We start from the raw sequence: 20,739 nt of genomic DNA on the forward strand, positions 1-20,739 counted from the left end.
ATGCAATGGTTCTCCGTGCCACTCCCTAAAAAGATTTTTTTAAGGTCTGGCTATCTATAGCTAGTTAAAATCATGGCAGTTGTCTCATGTGCCCCACCCCCAAATAACAGAAGCACTCTTTTTTAAAAAGTTCATATATATATATACTTTTTTTAAAAAGTAGGCTCCAAGCCCAGTGTGGGGCCTGAACCCACAACCACAAGGTCAAGAGTCACATGCTCTACGGACTGAGCCCGCCACATGCCCCCTATATTATTTTTTATTAGAGAAAATAAAAATCACCAGCAGAGACTCGTGGGAATCTCTATCCTTACAACACTGGCTTGACTTAGGAGACTTGACTGCAACAATCTACGTGTGGTTCTTTGACAAACAAAAGGTTGCTTATAGTCATTCGTTTGTCAAAGATTCCTGGTTCCTAGTAAATTCCCAATATAAGAAAATATATATTCCAAGGCACTAGGACAAGATTTAGTAATGCCTCATATTTCCCACTTTTTAGGCCACCCCAGGGGCAGCCATTAAACCACTTCTTCTCCATTAACAGAAAGAGGTGGTTGGAATTTTTTAGAAAATTTTGATGGCCAGGGGCACCTGGGTGGCTCAGTGGGTTAAAGCCTCTGCCTTCGGCTCAGGTCATGGTCCCAGGGTCCTGGGATCGAGCCCCACATCGGGCTCTCTGCTCTGCGGGGAGCCTGCTTCCCCCTATCTCTCTGCCTGCCTCTCTGCCTACTTGTGATCTCTGTCTGTCAAATAAATAAATAGATCTTTTTTTTAAAAAAGATTTATTTATTTATTTATTTGACAGGGAGATCACAAGTAGGCAGAGAGGCAGGCAGAGAGAGAGAGAGAGAGAGAGAGAAGCAGGCTCCCCACTGAGCAGAGAGCGGGGCTCGATCCCAGGACCCCGAGATCACGACCTGAGCCAAAGGCAGAGGCCTAACCCACTGAGCCACCCAGGTGCCCCGAAATAAATAAATAAATCTTAAAAAAAAAAAAGAAAATTTTGATGGCCAGCTTAGGATTCCCAGCATGCATGAGTTCCTACAATACTTTGTATCAAAAATCGATTTCATGTAGAAAAAGCATGTTTTAAAACAGGTTGCCATGCACACAGTTTTCTCCAAAGCATTGTTACTGCTATACTTACTTTCTTTTCAAAGAGCCCCTGGAAGCCATAAAATGTAAGAGCAATGGAATAAAATCTTAGTATGCTTTGATGAGTTTTGCATTGAATAGTAAATGGTAGAAATCAACCCCAGCAGGGCATTAAAAGCACAGTGGTCTCTATCACTATTAACTCCATTCCCGGCTGGCACCATGTATGTCATCAGCCTTGCAGCGAACCACCATCAATAAAGAGCACCTTTTAATCAACATTTAATCCCTAAGGGAAGGTGTACTCAAATGTGGTTTATTAGCAGCACTTTACTGAAAGAAGTCTCAAGGCATGCAGCTGGTGACAAATAATGGGGGCAGGAGAAGAGGAGGTAGCGCTGTTTTAAAAGGTGTTTAAAAAACTGTTAAAAAAAAAATCTTTTTTCCCCCAGTTCGCTTTTGCTTGAAATGTAACAAAGGGGAAAAAGTAGTATTTTTCTATTGGTTTAATATTTACAAAGCACCATCTCAACTATTCTTTGGTGCAGCACAAATGCATGAAGATCCCGAAGTTTGGGAGTAGAGACTTGGGAAATATTACCCAGTTAGTAGCAAATCCAGAAACCAAATCCATAGCACCTGCTCTCCTCGTCCACACTGTCCCCAAAGAAACCAACTATTTGTACCTGTCAGGGAGCAAAAATTTCCTGTCCCCTTTAAGGTACTCCTCGCTGGCCTAAGAATCCAAGTGACAGAGACAGATTAACAGAAAACAAATGGAGGGACTCAGGTTTCTCTTGAGGGTCTCGATTGCCTTCAACTCAAAACAGTCCATGTGCCAACGTGGCATATTTTGAGAAGACCTGTCCCAAACCCCTTCAAACTTGACATAATCTTTATGCTAAACTGGCCCATCTTGGGGTGGCCAACCCTTGGTCCCTACACACCGTATATTGCAAGAATGGCCCTTGGCATCATCAACCATGCAGCCCGAAGTTTTAAAAAAAAGATAGGCACAGTGATTCCAAGTTTAAAATAGCGCTGGAAAACGCACATCCAGGGGGAAAAGAGTATCTTACCTTTCTAGTCAAAGAGAAAGAGGTACCCAAGGGGGATAAGTATTCCTTAGAGGGAGAAATGCACACTCTACAGTCAAAAGAGAGGCCACGCCCACCTCCCATGCCCACTGTTAGGAAGTAGCATCCTAAAAGGATACAGATTGGCATTCACCTCTCACTAAGCACTTCAGGAATGTGTATCAAGGGCCACAAAAGTGGTGTGAGCTAAGGCAAAGGCATTAAAAGCTTCTACAGAGATCCAGGGACTGTAAACAGTTCCCTACAGATTTGTGTGCATTTTACTCTCTAAGTCAAGGGAAGCCACGGAGAGTTTTAAACTCCAAAATTATGTAGGAAAAATGGATTGAGAAGAGGAAAGCTGGAGGCATAGAGCCCAGTTAGGAAGCTTTGTAGGAGGCAAGAGATGAAGACCAGAACTAAGGTAAAATTAATAATAATAATTCCCAGTTAGGGGCACCTAGCTGGCTCAGTCAGTAGAGTGCGTGACTCTTGATCTCGGGGTTGTGAGTTCAGGCCCCACGTTACGTGTAGAGCTTCCTTTAAAAAAAAAAATAATAATAATAATTTCCCACCGTAGACCAGACACTGTGCTAAGTGCTTTACATTTAGTTTGAAACTTAATCTTCATTAAGTGGGTACCATGTCAAGTGGGCACCATTACCATGCCCCTTTTATAAAAAAACTGAGGCAGAAAAGAGCGAGGTCACAGAACAGTGATTATAACCATGAAAGGAGTCCTATATGGATATAGAGTAAAGATTGGAAGGAAACACTCAAAAATGAGCCCAGTGTGTTAGGCTGGTGGGTTTATGGGTCCTTTTTTTCTATTTTCAAAATTTTCTGTCATGTTACATCTAGAAGTCCACAGAACACAAAAATCTTTCCTGGAAGATTCCCTGGAAGCCAGCGTGTCACTTAGAAGGAAACCCAGAAGAGAGTCACGGAAGAGATCTAGAGACAATGGTGAATGAAAATGGGTGCCTTCTCTCCCCAGCTGCTGCCAGGATTCACAGGTAAAAATGGAGAGAGAAGGATAAGCATGAAGGAGAGAATGGACTCAGATCCCAGGAGCACACGAGGTATAGGGAAATGGAAAGACCTGGTTCCAGGTGTGAACTTCCTTTTAGGGCCCTTTGATTATAAAGTAGTTTTAGCTTTTGGGGCGCCTGGGTGGCTCAGTGGGTTAAGCCGCTGCCTTCGGCTCAGGTCATGATCTCAGGGTCCTGGGATCAAGCCCCGCATCGGGCTCTCTGCTCGGCGGGGAGCCTGCTTCCCCCTCTCTCTCTCTGCCTGCCTCTCTGCCTACTTGTGATCTCTGTCAAATAAATAAAGTCTTTAAAAAAAAAAGTAGTTTCAGCTTTTGAGTTTGGTCTGAAAAAGTCAAGCAAATCTAGGGAATCACTGAGTAATTTCCCTCCTGTTGTTTCTGTACCAGACCGCTTCCTGTTTTGCCAAAGAAGATGATTTCTCTGCACAAAAGGTAGTATATGTTGGGTGGAGGCATGAAATCCAGAATCCTAAAACCGAGACTATGATGCTGCTCAAATGTCTTAAGATTCTGGTCTTATACTTCTTCTTTTTTAAGGTTTTATTTATTTATTTGAGACAGAGAGCTCGAGTGAGAGAGGGGAAGCAGTAGGCAGAGGGAGAGGGAGAAGCAGACTCCCCACTGAGCAGGGAGCCCGATGTGGGGTTCGATCCTAGGACCCCGGGATCATGACCCAAGCCGAAGGCAGATGCCCAACTGACTAAGCCACCCAGGCGCTCCTGGTGTTATACTTTAAAGACATGTTATCTCCAAGAGCTGCGTGTCTGTGAACTGCTGACCGAGCCCCATCTAAGTTTTTGCTTTCTAACATGGAACGAGCACTGTGTAAGCACGAGAGTTTTAGTCTGACCTAACACATGGGTGTGATAAATGGCAGCGTCACCCAAACTGGAAGCTGTTTCTCAACTTGGTATGTAGGGAGTGAGCCTAAGAGCCCTGCAGGGCAGCCCCAGAGACCCACATGCTGGAAAACCACCTCTGGACCACTTTGGACTCGGATCTCTCTTCTGTTTCCAGTTCCTTAAAAATGCAATTCTGAGCAGAGATGATGTGCTTTGTTTCTAGATACTAAAGAACTCACAGTTACAAGCACCTTTGTATAGTCTATTGAGTATAAGTCCCCTAAAATTGCCTCCTTACAATCACACGAAACAGTCTCATCCCATTACATGATATGCCAGCAAACCAGGCAAATGCGCGGTCTCCTTTTGTACATGGGACAGATTATGTTTAGACACAGAGGGGAGATCTCAGCAGAGAATTACAATAATTTCCCATTGGATTTTTTTTTTCTAAAACTGGCTTATTAGACTTGCGCAAAAAAATAAAAATAAAAATAAAAGAGTTAACACAGCAGGCATGAGGCTGCTATATTAGAAGGCTTGCTTGGTGGAGAGGGGAGAACGACTGAGGAACTTGGCTTTCAGAATGTGTTTCCATTACTAACTGATAAGGTCCTTTCACTGGGTGTAGGCTGGTGTGATTTATGGTGAATGCTTGCTTTCCTTTTGACAGTCTGGAATCCGAGTGGTTCCCAGGTAGAGAATGCCTATGTAACCAGTCCCAATAAAAAAACCCTACACTCTGAGTCTCAGATGGGCTCCTCTGGGCACAGACATCACAAACATGTTGCTGCACGTTCAGTGCTGAAGGGAAGGTGAGCTCTGTGTGAGCTCTCATGGGAGGGAGGAGGCACAGGAAACCTGCAAATGGGTTTCTCCACACCCTACTTCCATCTTTTTCTCTTACTGAGCCAGTTGTGTAGGCTTCCTCTGTCACTGAAGTGAGTTTGCACCACGAGTACAACTATATTCTGGTTTCCTTCTAGTGAATCATCAAATGTGTGTGCCGTCCTGGGGGGACCCCCAAAACGAAGGCTCACCAGCTGTAGATCCCAAAATAACATTCTCACTGCAACTTCCCAGGCGCTAAAAGATAACTACTCTCCCCAGGGCAGAGCGCAGAGGTTATAGTTCAGGTGTACTTGCTCAAAGCCCAAGATTTTTATATTCTGGGCTTTAAAGATGTCAGCTGCACATGTGCCATATAATTACATACCGTCAGCCAATTTCTGGGGAAGGAAGTCATTATGCTGGTGTTCATATCCCTTGTTACATTTGTTTATGGTTGATTACAGACAGTAATCTTGTTTGACAGAAATACAGTAGCAACTCAGCTCACATTAGAGCCTGGCCCTCGAAGCCCTCGTGCGCTTTCCATCGTTCAGTAACACCACCGGGCCTGGGCAGAGAGGAGCTGAAGTGCGAGGTTCCTCTAGAACGTGGGTGTCTGTCCCTGTGGTTAACTCACGGTCACCATTCTTAGTTGGAAACCCCCCCCAACCCCCGCCGCTGTGAGGTGTCAGAATTAGACTAGCCCATATGCAACCTCCCCTGCTTCCTACAGTTGGTACTTTAATGGGTCCTAAACAACCCGATGCGCTAGGGAGCCAGGGGGATCACGATAAATAAGGTGCCAGCTGCGCTTAAGAAATGCACCACTTTATGGCTGATATGTAGGAATTCTCTGATGACCACGGAAGCCGGCTAGTCAGCTGTTAACTCCCACACCCGCCTCAGAGTTCTGTTAGGAAGTCTTGCCTTCTCCTCGAGACGCACTGAGTCACTAGCTCAGGAGTCACTAGCAAGCAGCCCTTTTTCTCAGAAACTGCTGTAAGCTTTACCCAGAAACCACCATCCCCCCTGCGGGAAGCCGAGGCCCATCTAACACACAGGTGGGCAGTGCGCACAAATTAGAGAACACTGTTCTTAGCCATTGCTTGCCAACAACCAGTTTGGCATGAATCCTTTCTCCCAGCCATCTAACTTCCTCTGCGGCCACCCTCCTCCTACATGCGAGCACCTGAAATAATGGTGGCTCTGCAGTGGCTGAGAAGGGGCATGGCACACATGCGACATGGGACCACATGTGGCATCTGCTGTAAGCCACGCGGCATCAGAACACGGGAAGCTCTCTTCACGTGCAATCTCATGCTGAACCATGCCACACGAGCCTGGTAATGTGCAGCTGCTCCGCCCAGGCAGGGGAGAGCCTGGGGACCCTCGAAGTCAGCTTGTCACCGCAGCCCAGGCTGCGGCTCCGCAGGGCACAGCTGGAAAACCAGAGCACTGGTTCAAGCGTGCAAGGAGTAATCATCCATTCAGCAACACACCAGACACAGGAATATGGAAAGCTGCTCCCATTTGAAAACATGGGTATGAGAAATGAGGGACAGCTCTGAGCCTCTCCTAGCAAGTGATGTCACAACGAAGCAGGCCTGTGTGACACGAGCACACGCACGCACATCAGACACCGATCCTGGCAGCTCTTGACTACAGCATCACGAGGGTCATTTGCTAGGATGAGGGTCAGCAAAGGTAATGATCTAAATGACATATATCCAGTCACTGGAGTAATAACCCTTCCTAACACCTCTATGATTCTGGCTAGTTCCGGCCACTGTTGAAGTTATTGCATCCAATACTTTTGCAGGAGAAGAAGTAAACATATGAATTCTCCCCAGACTCATATTTAAGTGTCAAGAAATGTTAGGGATTTTTTTAACCTAATTTAAAAAATCATCACATAATTCATCTGGAAGAATAGCAAAATATATTTTTTAAAAAGTTCAATAAAAATGGACGTAGGGTAGATAAGGGCTTGATTTACAGTAATGCTATGATAATGAAAAGGGTGCTAAGGGTTTAGAAGTAAGAGATGAAATCCTCAATGGAACAAAACAGAAATCCTTACAACAAATCTGAACTATTCAACTTGCTAACCATGGGGGTGGGGTGGCGGGTGCAGATCCTACCTTACACACCACGCCAATTAGCAAGTACATGTAGGTTACAGATTTCAACCATGAAATTGAAACCGTAAGAGTGCTAATAGAAAACAGATGGGCTATTTTTATATAATATTTTTGATAGGGAAAGAAAGATGTTAGGCATGATACTAAAGGCAGAATCCATAAAAATTAAAGATCTGACCACATAAACTTTAAAAATACATAAACAGGGGCACCTGGCTGGCTCAGTCGGTGCAGCAGACAACTCTTGACTTCAGGGTTGTGAGTCTGAGCCCCACACTGGGTTTAGAGATTACTGAAAAATAAAATCTTAAAAAAAAAAACCCCACAAATAAAGACTATATAAAGATTATATAAAGCCCTTCTTTAAAACTCTTTAGGGAAAATGAAAAGTATCATTAACAACTTAAAAGACAAACAAACCCACTTTGAAAAATTGTTTGCAACCTAACAAGGGATTCATTCATGTCCTTTATACACAAAGAGCTTACCAATCAGTAAGGAAAAGGATACAGTAACAAAAGGAAAAATAGAGCAGAGGGTTTGAAGAGGCTAGTCCTAAAAAAGCAAATAAACATATAAAATATTTATGTATATTCATTCATCAGAGACTCAACAAAAGCAAATCCCACTTCGAACTTCTCGAAATGACACAAACTTCTACAGTAACACCCAGCGTCAGCGTGATTCGGAAAGCTGACGTGTCCCTGCCTTGGATGTGAAGAAATCATTTTCATTCGGAGAAAAAAAAAATCAGGATTGTTAAGAAAGAAAAAAATTACTCTTTATTTTTTTAAAAAGTCCTGTACGGCTATGAAATTTCACGAGAGCCCTAAAATGCTGATGTAAGTGCAGGTGGAGTTGGTGCTGAGAGCAGGAAGCTGGTTACCTAGAGGACAGCTTGCATCCCTGTTGCAAGAAGGTGTGCAGGCTCCCGGTTGCGGCAAGTAATAGGCCCAGGTACGGAGGGGAAGGCTTCAACGGCCTAGAAGAAAACTCAGGATGGAATTGGACACCAACAAAATAGGGGTGATCTGAAATGAGAATAATCATGGTGTGACTGAAGCAGACAAACACAAGAGCTGCTTTAACGGTCTTATCTTTGAATAAGAAAACACATCAAATGGTGAGACAATTAACCTGTTAACCATCACTGACCCTTACCTTCCCGAACCCTCTTCATGGCAGAATCTCAGCCAGCAAAGCACATCTCGCTTAATGAGAGATCGGGCATTTCATCTGAGCAAGGTATTAGAGGGAGCAAACTTAAGCAACATTTTTGAACGGCAAGATGAATTCTGCTTTGCCCAAAGTCTGCCTGTATTTCGAAAGCCCTTTATAGACGTTTGCCGGCTCCGTTTCCACGGTGCCCCTCACACGAGAGGCTACCTGTAGGGAATTCCGTCCCTCAGCTGGCTTCCAGCCACTTCCTATGAGGTCGTTTCCCTTCCCAAGGGAAGAGTGCCCTGGGAATGCAGCAAGTATGACCGCTCTTCTCGTCCCACCTTTAGGCCGGATATTAATCAGAGCCGGCACCATGAAACTGAACTTGCACCCTTATTCCAGCCTCTGCCAACTGATCGCCTGTGAGGAAGAGTCCCGGAGTGATAAAGGGTGGGTCTTTCTGCATGGTAATGGTGCTTACGGCTCCAGGTGGTTAAGAGGTCAAGATATTTTTATTTTCTTCCTTACACTTTTCCCTTCTGTGTGAAGCTTTTCCACAAGCATATGTTGTTTACATTACTGGGGAGCAATTTGAGCAATTTTTAAATTGAGGGTTGTATAAAGGCCCTGCAGGAGCAATTCAAGCTCTCCAAGATGGAATAGGAACAGAAAAGTAGCTTTACCCAGCTACTTTTAAACCCACAAATCCCCTTCTGGGTTGGAAAACATTAAAAGGGCAACATTTCCAAATCCGGGTAGAAATTTTATAGGGTTGCAAATTCCTTCCTCCAGTCAGAACTCTCAAAAACTATGTTGGTTACCCACCCACCCCCCCAGATTAGGAAGCAATTTTTTTTTAAATAATCTTTTTATTTTTTATTAACACATAATGTATTATTAGCCCCAGGGGTACAGGTCTGTGAATCACCAGGTTTATACACTTCACAGCACTCACCATAGCACATACCCTCCCCAATGCCCATAACCCAGCAACCCTCTCCCGACCCCCTACCCCCAGCAACCCTCAGTTTTAGGAAGCAACTTCTAATTAGAAATCAGGCAACTCTCTAATCCCATAATTACTACTGTGCAGAGTATGGTTGGTGCTATAGTCCCTACTTTAAAAATCCTTTTAATTGCTATGTATATCAATCCAAAGATGACAGAATATAGGTTTAATAGGGGGGAGTGAATATAAGTTTAAAGTTTTCAATGAGATGCTTTATCATATGGTCTAAAAACCTAGAGTGGAATTCAAAATCACAAATCCCCATCACTTACCACTGGAGACCCAAAGCTCCTACTACAATACTAAGTAAATGATGACTGAACGAAAATGCCCACTCTCGTAAGGTTATCATTGAAAGCTCTGCTATACGAAATGGTAGCTCTTAGCCACATGTGGCTATTTAAAGTTATTCAGATTCATTGAGCACATATCAAGTGTTCAACGGCTACACATGGCTAGTTGCTGCCATACTGAACAGGGCAAAATAGTCCATCGTTGCAGGAAGTTTCACTGGACAGGTCTGAGTCCAGAAAAATCCAGTGTAGAAATCCCACACCTCACATCTAGGAAGAAGCTTCCTTGACTGAGAGGGACACTCAGGGATGAAAGCTTGGTGAGGAGAATGCTACCTTCTCCCAGGAATGTGTCCCCTCAAGAGAAGAAGAAAAGAAATCATCCACTCTTAGAAAAGAAATGAAGCAATATAGCTTTAAATTTAAGATCTGGGGATGGCTTTGAAGGACACAGTAATACCGCTTTTGTACTACTGCAGACAGAAGCTACGTAAAGAACCGTGGTCATGGCCAGGGACAAAACATTTGAATGAATGCACCACTGTTCTGAATCACTTTTCTCCAAGAGAATTCCTTATGCCAATATGAGGAAAGAAAAAATAGTTGTTATTTTGATGGTGTTCTATCAATCAGATAAAGTATCTTTTAAATAGTGCTCTTAATTGCTTTGAATCACATTCTGACATTATACTAATCTCAAACTTTGTTATTCCTTTTAGAAGTCCTTGAGGAATGTAGAGATTCATGCCAAGTGCTTCTAAGGGGTAGCTAAGATCAGAATCTTCTGGGAAATTTTCCTTAATAAAACGAATTTCCTTGCAATCAGCTTTTTAAAAAATGGCAGGATTGTACAGTGTCTCTCATTTCCTTTCCGACACGCATGAAATTTGAAAGTGTCAATGGGAATGTAAATCCAGGCGATGGAGAGGCATCTACGTATTTGCTCACAATGATGACAGCCAGGAGATTTAAAGGAAAGTAAGTACTTGCATGAAGTAAACAGTCATCTGCTTAAGAAATTCTCTGCCCTCCCACATCCCAGAAAGATTTAAGAGACTCCAACCCCAACCAGTGATCCACACTATAAAAATTCTAAAATGATGGGCATTTCCATCAGAAAGACTACAGGAAATACATCCTCGTCTTTTAATTCAAAACTTCGGGCATGGACTGATCATCTTAGGTGGCATGTCCAGGGCAAACAAGAGGAACAGTAATATCCACTGAGGGCGTGGCGGGACCTGGTTTGGCTCCAGCGCCCCTTGTGATGAGCTGGACATCTCGGTAAAGTGGGAATGACATCAGCTGTCTTGTAAGTTACATAAGGCACTCCGAGTCCCTAGCAAGGGGTCTAGGGAGAAGCATCTAGTGACTGTGCACACAGTGTCCACTGCTTTCCTTCTTTGAGGGTCCAGGTAACATGTCACTGCATTCAGAGACGCCCTGGGCCAACTTCAATTCCGCCCCCTGTTCAGGACTCCTGAAGTACCTGAACAGACTTGGGACAGAAAAGGAAAGGGACAAAGAAAAGGAATTTGAAGTAGAGAATGGTGGCATGGGCTAAGATGGTAAAAGAAGTAGGACATTTAGAAGCGTAAGTCCAGGATATCTGGAGCCTAAAGAAGATAGGCTGAAAAGGTAGGTTCTAGGAAATCACGTTACCATTTTTACAGTATTCTGTACAAACTAAGCATTTGATAAATGAGAGTGGTTTATCCACCAAATTCGTGTCACGTGCACTGCAGATTTGTCACATGTGACAGAGCCCTGTCCTCATTAGGAGGGGCTGCAGAGGGGAGAGCCTGGAGGCAGGAAGGAGCTTTAGGAGGACTCTGGGTCAGAGTTACCATGCTCTGGGGATGAGTGTGAGAGGGATGGGAATGCAATCCCAGCTCGATCTTTCTAGAGACAGAATCTACGGGATTTGACAAGTGATTACAAGTTGGCGGTATAGAGGGGAAGAAGAACAAAATAAGGCCAATTTTAAGCCTGATGGTCCAGGACAGTGATTCTCACCCATAGATGAATGTGCCCCTCAGGGACACTTGGCAATGTCTGGCGATGGTTTGGGGTGTTGCGACACTGGGCGGTGGGGACGATGCTACTGGTGTCCGGTAGGTAGACCACAGGACCGCAGACAGCACACAGGACCGTCCCCCACAAAGAATGATCCCCCTCCCGATGCCAGTGGTGGCGAGGGTGAGAAGCCCTGAACAAGGAGACTGAGGATGACAAAACATTTTGGGAAACATGTAAACTCAGTTTTAGATAAGTTGAGCTGGAACTGCTAGGAGAACATCCAGATAGACAAACAGGTCAAACAGGCACCTGAACATGTTAAGTTCAAGTCAGTTAAAGGAAGTATATGTGTGTGGGTTTACAACAGGGGTTGGCAAACACTTCTGGAAAGGGCCAGGTAGTAAGTAATGGTAGAGAAAGAGCTGGGATGAGCGGTAAGCGTGGGCTTACTATGTATTTGCAGCTCTGAGTGAGAATAGTGTCCTCTGTCTCATCAATAACGTTGTATGGTTTGTGTCTTGGGCTCTTGAGTGTGTCCCAGTCCACACACAAACAACTTCTTCAGCAATCTTCCTCAACGGAAGTCCCTATCCCTTTGCGCTGTGTTTGGTCTAAGAACTTCTGCGGGTGCAGGGACTAGTGGTCAAAAGTTAAACAACTGGCCCACACTTGACCATGGAGCACAAGTGGTGTGGAAAGGGAGACTCCGGGTAGAATGAGAGGCCAGATCCCCCACACCACAGATGTCAAAACTGGTCATGAGTAGTGAGGAGGGCACTGGGCCATTCTTTCTCCAAAGAGGGAGAAAGCAGGGGCGCCTGGGTGGCTCAGTGGGTTAAGCCTCTGCCTTCAGCTCAGGTCATGGTCTCAGGGTCCCAGGATCGAGCCCCACATCAGGCTCTCTGCTCAGCAGGGAGCCTGCTTCCTCCTCTCTCTCTCTGCCTGCCTCTCTGCCTACTTGTGCTCTCTCTCTCTCTCTCTCTCTCTGTCAAATAAATAAATAAATAAATCTTTAAAAAAAAAAAAAAAAAGGAGGGAGAAAACAGAGTGTTACTCAATAGTGGGCAGCCTTCCTTCCCCAGAGCAAGTAACCTAGAGGCTAGCAACAGGAGAAGGCCCAGAAAGGGGGCAGGGATGGTGAGGAAGCATAACAGTAGCAGAACTGGTAGACTCAGAAAAATGTATCATTTTCTGGTAGATTTAGGCTAGTGGGCCCCCAAATGAGGAGGATTATAAGTGGTCTGTTTTTCTCCAGTATGTTATATTTAGTCATATTATTTCTGTTTAGTTACATATTTATTTCAAAGGAGAGAGGAAAAGAAGGAGAGCAGACAAAATGAGTCTCAACTTATGGCTTCACATAGAACGGCAAATTATATCTCCATCTGTACCAACAAAAAGACATTAGGTTACCGTGAAAATTTTCAAGAACAAAAGAGCCCACTTACTTGCCAGTTCAATGATTTCCATCCTCTCTCCATCAACATCCTGACCTACAAAACTTAAGTCATTCTGCTCCAACTGACTGATCAGGCTCGGGTTCACCTGGAAAAACAAGAAATTACGTGCTTTTGGGCAGCAGAGCTATATAGACATATTGGCTTATGGAAATGTCCTCCATCAATTGGGTGGGTTTTCCATTTCAGTGATGTTCTTAACTAGTAGTTAATTTCTATATCCCGCCCCCAAAGCTTATTTTTTTTCTCCAAAGCCTATTTTTAAACTCATGATGAGCCTGAGAAACAGTCTAATCACAGTCCCTAAACCTGAGATGCCCACCTTCTGTTGCTCAAAGATGAGATCCAAAAAGTAGGACTGTGACACAGATATTCTGACTTGGAACCTTGAGATTAGCTATTTATAGCCATCACCATATTTGTTTCTTCCCATGACTTATGTGTAATTAACTGTTTCTCCCCAAATCACAAATCTGCTTGAGGATTGAAACTATCTTATTTCCCTTGTAACTAGCCCCAAAGCTTTCCTCACATATATTTACATAAAACTTTTAAGGAGAACCTTGAAGCAATTTTTCTGCTAGAATATTGGTTATAGATAACAACTCGACGGGCTGGTACTCAACCTCTTCCCTCATTCATCGCATTCCTGATCCTTTCCCAAACTTTCCAGCCTCTTCTTCAAAGGAATCACTAATCATCTAAAATCAACCTGTCTTCCTCAATCTTAACCCCATATGTTTTTATTTTCTTTTTTAACATTAGGCTAGTTCTCATAATTTGTCATTCTTCCTTTTTTTAATAGCTTTAATTGAGATATAATTCAGATGCCATACAATTCACCCAGTAAAAGTGTACAACGCAATGGTTTTTAGCATATTCACAGGGGATTTCAGCAATCGCCACAATGAATCCATGAATAGGCCCTATCCCCTCTAACCATCATCTTCTAATTCCCTCATCACCTCCCCACCAACCCTAGGCAACCACTAATCTATATTCTGTCTCTTGAGATTTGTCTGTTCTGGGCATTTCATGTTAATGGAACCTTACAGTAGGAGTCTTTTGTAACTGGCTTCTTTCACTAAGCATCATGTGTTTTAGATTCGTGTCTATAGTAGCACGTATCAATATTTCATTTTTCTTTTATTATCAAATAATTCTATGGATAGATCACATTTCATTTACCTATTCATCACATGATGGACATTTGGGGTGTTTCCACTTTTTGTTTAGCTATTATGGATAATGCTGCTTTGACCGTTTGTATACAAGTTGTTGTGTGCATGCACATTTTCATTTGTCTTGGGTTATATATCTAAGGATGGAATTACTGGGTCATATGATAACTCTGCGTTTAACTTTTTGAGGAGCTGCCAGATAGTTTTCCAAAGTGGCCGCACCATTTTACATTCCTACCAACAATGTGTCCTCACCAACACTTGTTATTATCTTTTTTTTTTTAAGATTTTATTTATTTAACAGAGAGCGTGCAAGCAGGGGGAGCCGCAGGCAGAGGGAGAGGGAGAAGCAGACTCCCCACTGAGCAGGGAGCCCCACTACATTCCAGAACCCTGGGATCATGACCTGAGCCAAAGGCAGATGCTTAACGACTGAGCCACCCAGGTGCCTCTATTATCTCTCTCGCTCTCTCTCTTTTTTTTTTTAATATTCTATTTATTTATTTGACAGACAGAGATCACAAGTAGGCAGAGAGGCAAGCAGAGAGAGAGAGGGAAGCAGGCTCCCCGCCAAGCAGAGAGCCAGATGTGGGACTCGATTCCAGGACCCTGGGATCATGACCTGGGCTGAAGGCGAGGCTTTATCCCACTGAGCCACCCAGGCGCCCCTATTATCTGTCTTTTGGTTATAGACAGCCTATTGGGTATGAAGTGGTATCTCTTTGTGGTTTTGATTTGCATTTCCCTGATGACAAATGATGTTGAACACCTTTTCGTTTGCTTTTTGGGCATTTGTGTATCTCTTTTTTTTTTTTTAATAAACATATAATGTATTATTAGCCCCAGGGGTACAGGTCTGTGGATCACCAGGTTTATTTGTGTATCTTTTTTGGAGAGCTGTCTCTTCAGAATCTTTCACATTATTTAATATTCAGTTGTAAGAATTCTTTATGTATTCTAGATAGAAGTACCTTGTCTGATACATGATTTCATCTCTACTTATTTTATCTGTTATCTTATTTTTTGTCCTGTCCATTAGAATATAAGCTCCAGGGGCGCCTGGGTGGCTCAGTGGGTTAAAGCCTCTGCCTTCAGCTCAGGTCATGATCTCAGGGTCCTAGGAACAAGCCCCGCATCGGGCTCTCTGCTTGGCAGGGAGCCTGCTTCCCTTCCTCACTCTCCGCCTGCCTCTCTGCCTACTTGTGATCTCTGTCTGTCAAATAAATAAATAAAATCTTTAAAAAAAAAAAAAAAGCTCCATAACAGGAAAGGGACTGTTTCTTCCTTCCATCTCCAGTGCATATCAGGTACAAAGTAAGTATGAAGGAATGGATGGCCACACCATTGTGTACATACTAGTTCTTATACCTTCTGCCTACCACCTAGGCAATGCAGCTCAATAGTTTCTGGTCCCACCAGCTGAGCCAGTTCCCAATGGAAAGAAGACCAAAAATGGCCTATACTCGGCAAATTGTTCCCTAACTGTAGTGACACTGTTGGTAGCCTACCCAACATCAATTCTCATTGGTCCTCCCTCCAAACAGAACCCTGGACTTTTTCCAGCATTTATGCCACTGCTACATGACCCATGGGACTCCATCTTCCCCATTCTCGAAGTTGGCTCTGATTAGTCTGAGCCAAACATCATAAACCTATCCCTGTTAGCTGATGAATGATGCAGGAACCCAGGTTTAACCGTGCAAGAAACCAGGCTAACCCTAGTTTAGCTTTGCCCTTGCGATGGTTACTAGTTCACGGGTGGGCAGGTAATGTATGCTGATCCAATGAGACTGAAGAAAAACTTTCATGTCTAAAGATGCATGTTGCCTCTGCTGCTGCTGGGAACCATCTTGCAACTAGGAGGGAGATCAGCCCAAGGGCAAGGCAAACATACGGAAAAAGGTAAGGCCAAGAGAATCCCAGAAATAGTAGAAGCCCTGAACATACCATGCCTGCAGCCTACCCAGCCTCTGAACTACCTATCACCTGATATAACAAATTTCCTTATATTGGAAATATGAAATTTTTATATTTTTAAATTTTTTATAACACATTTCCTTATATTGGAAATATGAAATGAAAAGGTGTTCAACATCATTTATCGTCAGGGAAATGCAAATCAAAACCACAAAGAGATACCACCTCATACCCACGAGGCTGGCTATAATCAAAAGACAGATAATAGGGGTGCCTGGGTGGCTCAGTCGTTAAGCATCTGCCTTTGGCTCAGGTCATGATCCCGGGGTTCTGGAATCGAGCCCCTCTGCTAAATCTGGCATGACTCCCCTGTGCCCGATGGATACCACCGAGCGGGACACCTTTTCCAGATGTCCACCAGTAATCACCACAGTTCCTCAAACTAACCATCTACATTCCACAGTAATTCAGCATGTAGGCCGTACCTCATACCGATGTCTGTGTCTTTCTTCTATAAAAGGAACATCACCATAAAGTTTCCCTGTGAAGACACAAGAGTGAAATTAACACCCAAGTAATCAGCTTTGGAACGACATCCAGAGCGTATGTGTGAAGGACGTCTCTTTGACCTACAAATTACCTGGACTGGTCCAGATAGTCATCTAGATTTTCTTCTCCTACAGCACAGAACAGCAAGAGCTTCTTTGAAACTCTGAAGCAATTCCCAAGTACGCCATCAGCACGGCATAAAGGGAAGCGGAAGCCCTCTGTTACACAAGTCACCATGAAGTCCAACAGACAGGCCCTCCTTTGCCACACCTGCCTGCAGTTAAGGACAGCGGCGGAGGAACTTCTGAGCACCATCGCTCCTGGGCAGACTCATAACAGGGCTCATTTTCCAAAAGAAGAAAATGAAACCAAAGGAATGGAAATGAAACCGAAGGACTTGCCCAAAGCCCCAACCCCGCTGGCAGCACGATCTTGAGCTCAGACCCCCCCCCCCCCCGACACCTGGTCTGTGCTTTTTCCACCGCACCAGCTGCCTCTGCGTACTGGCCAAATTGGTTTACACCCCGCCTTAAACATGGGCCTGTCCTCTGGCTCTAAAAATTCGGCCTCTAAGAATTCACCCCAGAAAACAGAAACGAAGACAGCAAGTTCACCACGAGGATGCACGCCACTTCGTTATTTAACAGCGAACAACGAAGCAAACCGAGCCCTAGAAACTGAGTGTGCTCAGTTCCACAGGCAGGGGACTGTCAGACCCTCCAAGACACGCCTCTGCGATTTTGACTTGGATAAAGAAAGCGCACATCGGCTGCGCTCTCCCATGGCTTGATAGGATCACTTATCACGACCAAACCTCTATTTTGCAATTTTGTCCATGTAGACACAGCTCCCTGGGGACGATGTTAATCATAGTGAGTATTTGCCACAGGTGTTTTAGAAAAATTGGCAATAGTGGGGACAGGGAGCTACTCTGAGAGAGCTCCAACGTGCCACGGAGAGGGCAGTCATTCAAGACAGAGCCTTTGTATTCAAACTATTGGTTCATAAAAATGAAAGGAAAAATAGAAACAGCGAAATAATGTCCAATTGGACAAAACAGAAGCATATATACCATTGCGAAGTTACGAGAAAAATCATTTGAAAGCTCTGAACCTAACTTGGAGAGGTTCCTGATTCCCTTATGACCTCTGACTTTGTGACTGATCTTGTCTTCCTATGGTCCAAAATTTCTTCTCTGCTTACTGCAATACAATGGATGACTTAGATGTCCAGTAATAGAGCCTGCCAATGTTAACAGATGGTGAAGAAAATGGCAAACATCTCCAAATTAAGATATAAGGAACTCTACTTTCAAGTCATCAGGACTAGCAGGATATTACACGACCTTTTGAAACTGTTTGGTGTGCGCATACTGCCGGCTTAAGGCAAATTTTGTGTTTGCTAAGATATCTCAAGGGTGACAGGATGACAGGGCTGGTGTAGTGACTCTGGAACCGGGCCACCTGGCTCTAAATTGCACTACAGCATTGAATGGATGTGTATCTTGGGCAAATTATTTCAGCCCTCTGCCTCAGCATCTTCATCTGTAAAATGGGGATGATTGATAGTCCTATTTCATAGGGTTGTTGTGAGGATTAAATAAAACACTTGGAACAGTAAGTAAACCATGTGACTGTTAGTTAGACTCTAGACTATGAAATCCAAGTACAAAGAATAGAAGACAGAACATAAGCTCTACAAGATAATGGACAAGATAAGGACCTGTCCCTTCAATTGGTGTCTAGCACATAAGCAGGTACTTAATAAATATTTGTTTAGGGGCGCCTGGGTGGCTCAGTCAGTTAAATGTCTGCCTTCGGCTCAGGGCATGATCCCAGGGTCCTGGGATGGAGTCCCGAGTTGGGCTCCCTGCTCATTGGGAGATTGCTTCTCCCTCTCCCTCTGCCTGCCACCCCCCTCCCCCAGCTTGTGCTCTCTCTCTGTCAAATAAATAAAATCTTTAAATAAATAAATAAATATTTGTTTAATGAATGGATCATTTCTTTCTATGTATATATATATGGTATATAATGAAACATGTTTTCAGAACTTGGGAAATACTGTTTCATGGGCTCAAATTCTTTTTTTTTTTTTAAAGATTTTATTTATTTGTCAGAGATCACAAGTAGGCAGAGAGGCAGGCAGAGAGAGAGGAGGAAGCAGGCTCCCTGCTGAGCAGAGAGCCCAATGTGGGGCTCGATCCCAGGACCCTGGGATCATGACCTGAGCCGAAGGCAGAGGCTTAACCTGCTGAGCCACCCAGGCGCCCCTGTGGACTCAAATTCTGACCTGATCACTTACAAATCTGTCAAGAACGAATTTACAAAACTAATCCACTGCCATATTCATGAAAAAAAAAAAAAAAAAAAGGAAATTTCCTTTATAACTATATGTTGAGAATAGCTCAGAATGTTACCAGTCCAATTCTATTTGAAAACACCTTAAAAGCAAAATAAAACCAAGAATGCTCATCCCGGGGCCCTGGCCCCAGGGATTCTGATCTGGTTACTCTCAGGAGAGGGCCTGGGCATGTGGGTTTTTACAAAGCACCACAAGCGACTCCCTGTGCATTCCGGATTAGGCACTGCTGATCCCCACTGTGGCTGAAAGTGCTGTAGGAGGATAATCAATGACAATCAGTGACAAGGCAAGCTGCCGCTAGCTGCTGCTGACTGCAGAGTGTATCTAGGTGTGGAGTGAAAAGACTGAGGGGTAGATACACCACATTGTGAGGAGCGGTTCTCCAGATGGATTGATCAAGCACTCGTGCCATGCGATGATCTTAGGCACGGGGGAAATCCTCAACAAAACGACAAAGTCTTCTTTTCCATCCGTCTTTCTGGAGACAAAATCAAATGCAACAGAGATTAACTGCACATAAGCTTCATGTTCCCTTAAGAAGCAAGTTGGAGGGGCGCCTGGGTGGCTCAGTGGGTTAGGGCCTCTGCCTTCGGCTCAGTTCATGATCTCAGGTCCTGGGATCGAGCCCCGCATCGGGCTCTGTGCTCAGCGGGGAGCCTGCTTCCTCCTCTCTCTCTGCCTGCCTCTCTGCCTGCTTGTGATCTCTCTCTCTGTCAAATAAATAAAATCTTTAAAAAAAAAAAAAAAAGAAGAAGAAGCAGCAAGTTGGAGGGGGGCCAGTGCCTGGGTGGCTCAGTTGGTTAAGCGCCTGCCTTTGGCTCTGGTCAGGTGGTGATCCAGGGGTCCTGGGATGGAGCCCTGCAGCATCGGGCTCCCTGCTCAGTGGGGAGACTGCTTCTCCCTCTCCCTCTGTTCCTCTCCCTGCTTGTGTGCACATGCTCACTCTATTTTTGAACTGTATACTTAAAAATGGTTAAGATGGGGGGCACCAAGGTGGCTCAGTGGGTTAAGTGTTTCCCTTCAGCCCAGGTCGTGATCCCAGGGTCCTGGGATCGAGTCCCACCTTGGGCTCCTTGCTCAGCAGGGAGCGTGCTTCTCCCTCTCCGTCTGCCCCTCCCTCCGCTTGTGCGCTCGCGCGCTCTCTCTCTCTCCGACAAATATTCTTTTTTGAAAAATGGTTAAGATGGTAAATTTGATGTTACGTGTATTCTACCACAATTAAAATTTGAAAAAGTAAAGGCTATGTAGCCCCATTCTGGCCCCACCAGCCCCTCTTCCCCTAACTTACCCTTTATCTAAACATCCCATCCCCATCCTTTGCAACTTGGTTTTTGTTCCTGTTGTTTTACTGAACAGCTCTCAAAAAAACCAGCAAATGTGTCTTCAGTTGGGACCTGAGTAACTCCCCCTTTCCCCATCTGTGACCTCTGCTCCTCTGTGCACTGTTCTCGCCCCATTTACTAGCTGTTCATCCTCAAGTAGGGACACCTGCCCAGAACCATACCCTCCCTTCTTCCCCCACTTTCACTGCTGAAAGCCATCCCCCCCATGCTCTTGACCCCCAATCTGTACCTTCTGATCCTTATCTTTCACCTGGGCCCCACATTTCCTATTTCCATGGGAGCTAGAAGAAATCACCCATGGCATGTCCAAAAGGTAACATCACTCCCTGACGGGCTTTGTGACCTCTTCCCTCTAGGCAGAACTGCCTTACCTTTGCCCAAACATCTTTTAATTGCTGCACCAATGTCTT

The 20,739-nt window shown here is 44.4% G+C and overlaps 1 protein-coding gene across 2 annotated transcripts in view; it reads right to left on the bottom strand.

Moving 5' to 3' along the window:
• CTPS2 (CTP synthase 2) overlaps window positions 1-20,739 on the bottom strand; it is a 101,603-nt gene that overhangs the window by 6,078 nt on the left and 74,786 nt on the right. For both annotated transcript variants that reach the window (XM_080794709.1, XM_080794710.1), the window contains exons 15-17: window positions 16,562-16,617; window positions 12,970-13,066; window positions 7,926-8,070 (exon numbers count right to left, since the gene is read on the bottom strand). In XM_080794709.1, the coding sequence (XP_080650835.1) occupies window positions 7,926-8,070; window positions 12,970-13,066; window positions 16,562-16,617 (298 nt within the window). The remainder of the gene's footprint in view (window positions 1-7,925; window positions 8,071-12,969; window positions 13,067-16,561; window positions 16,618-20,739) is intronic.

The sequence above is a fragment of the Martes martes genome (assembly GCF_963455335.1).
Source record: "Martes martes genome assembly, chromosome: X".
In the NCBI taxonomy this organism is placed as follows: domain Eukaryota; kingdom Metazoa; phylum Chordata; class Mammalia; order Carnivora; family Mustelidae; genus Martes; species Martes martes.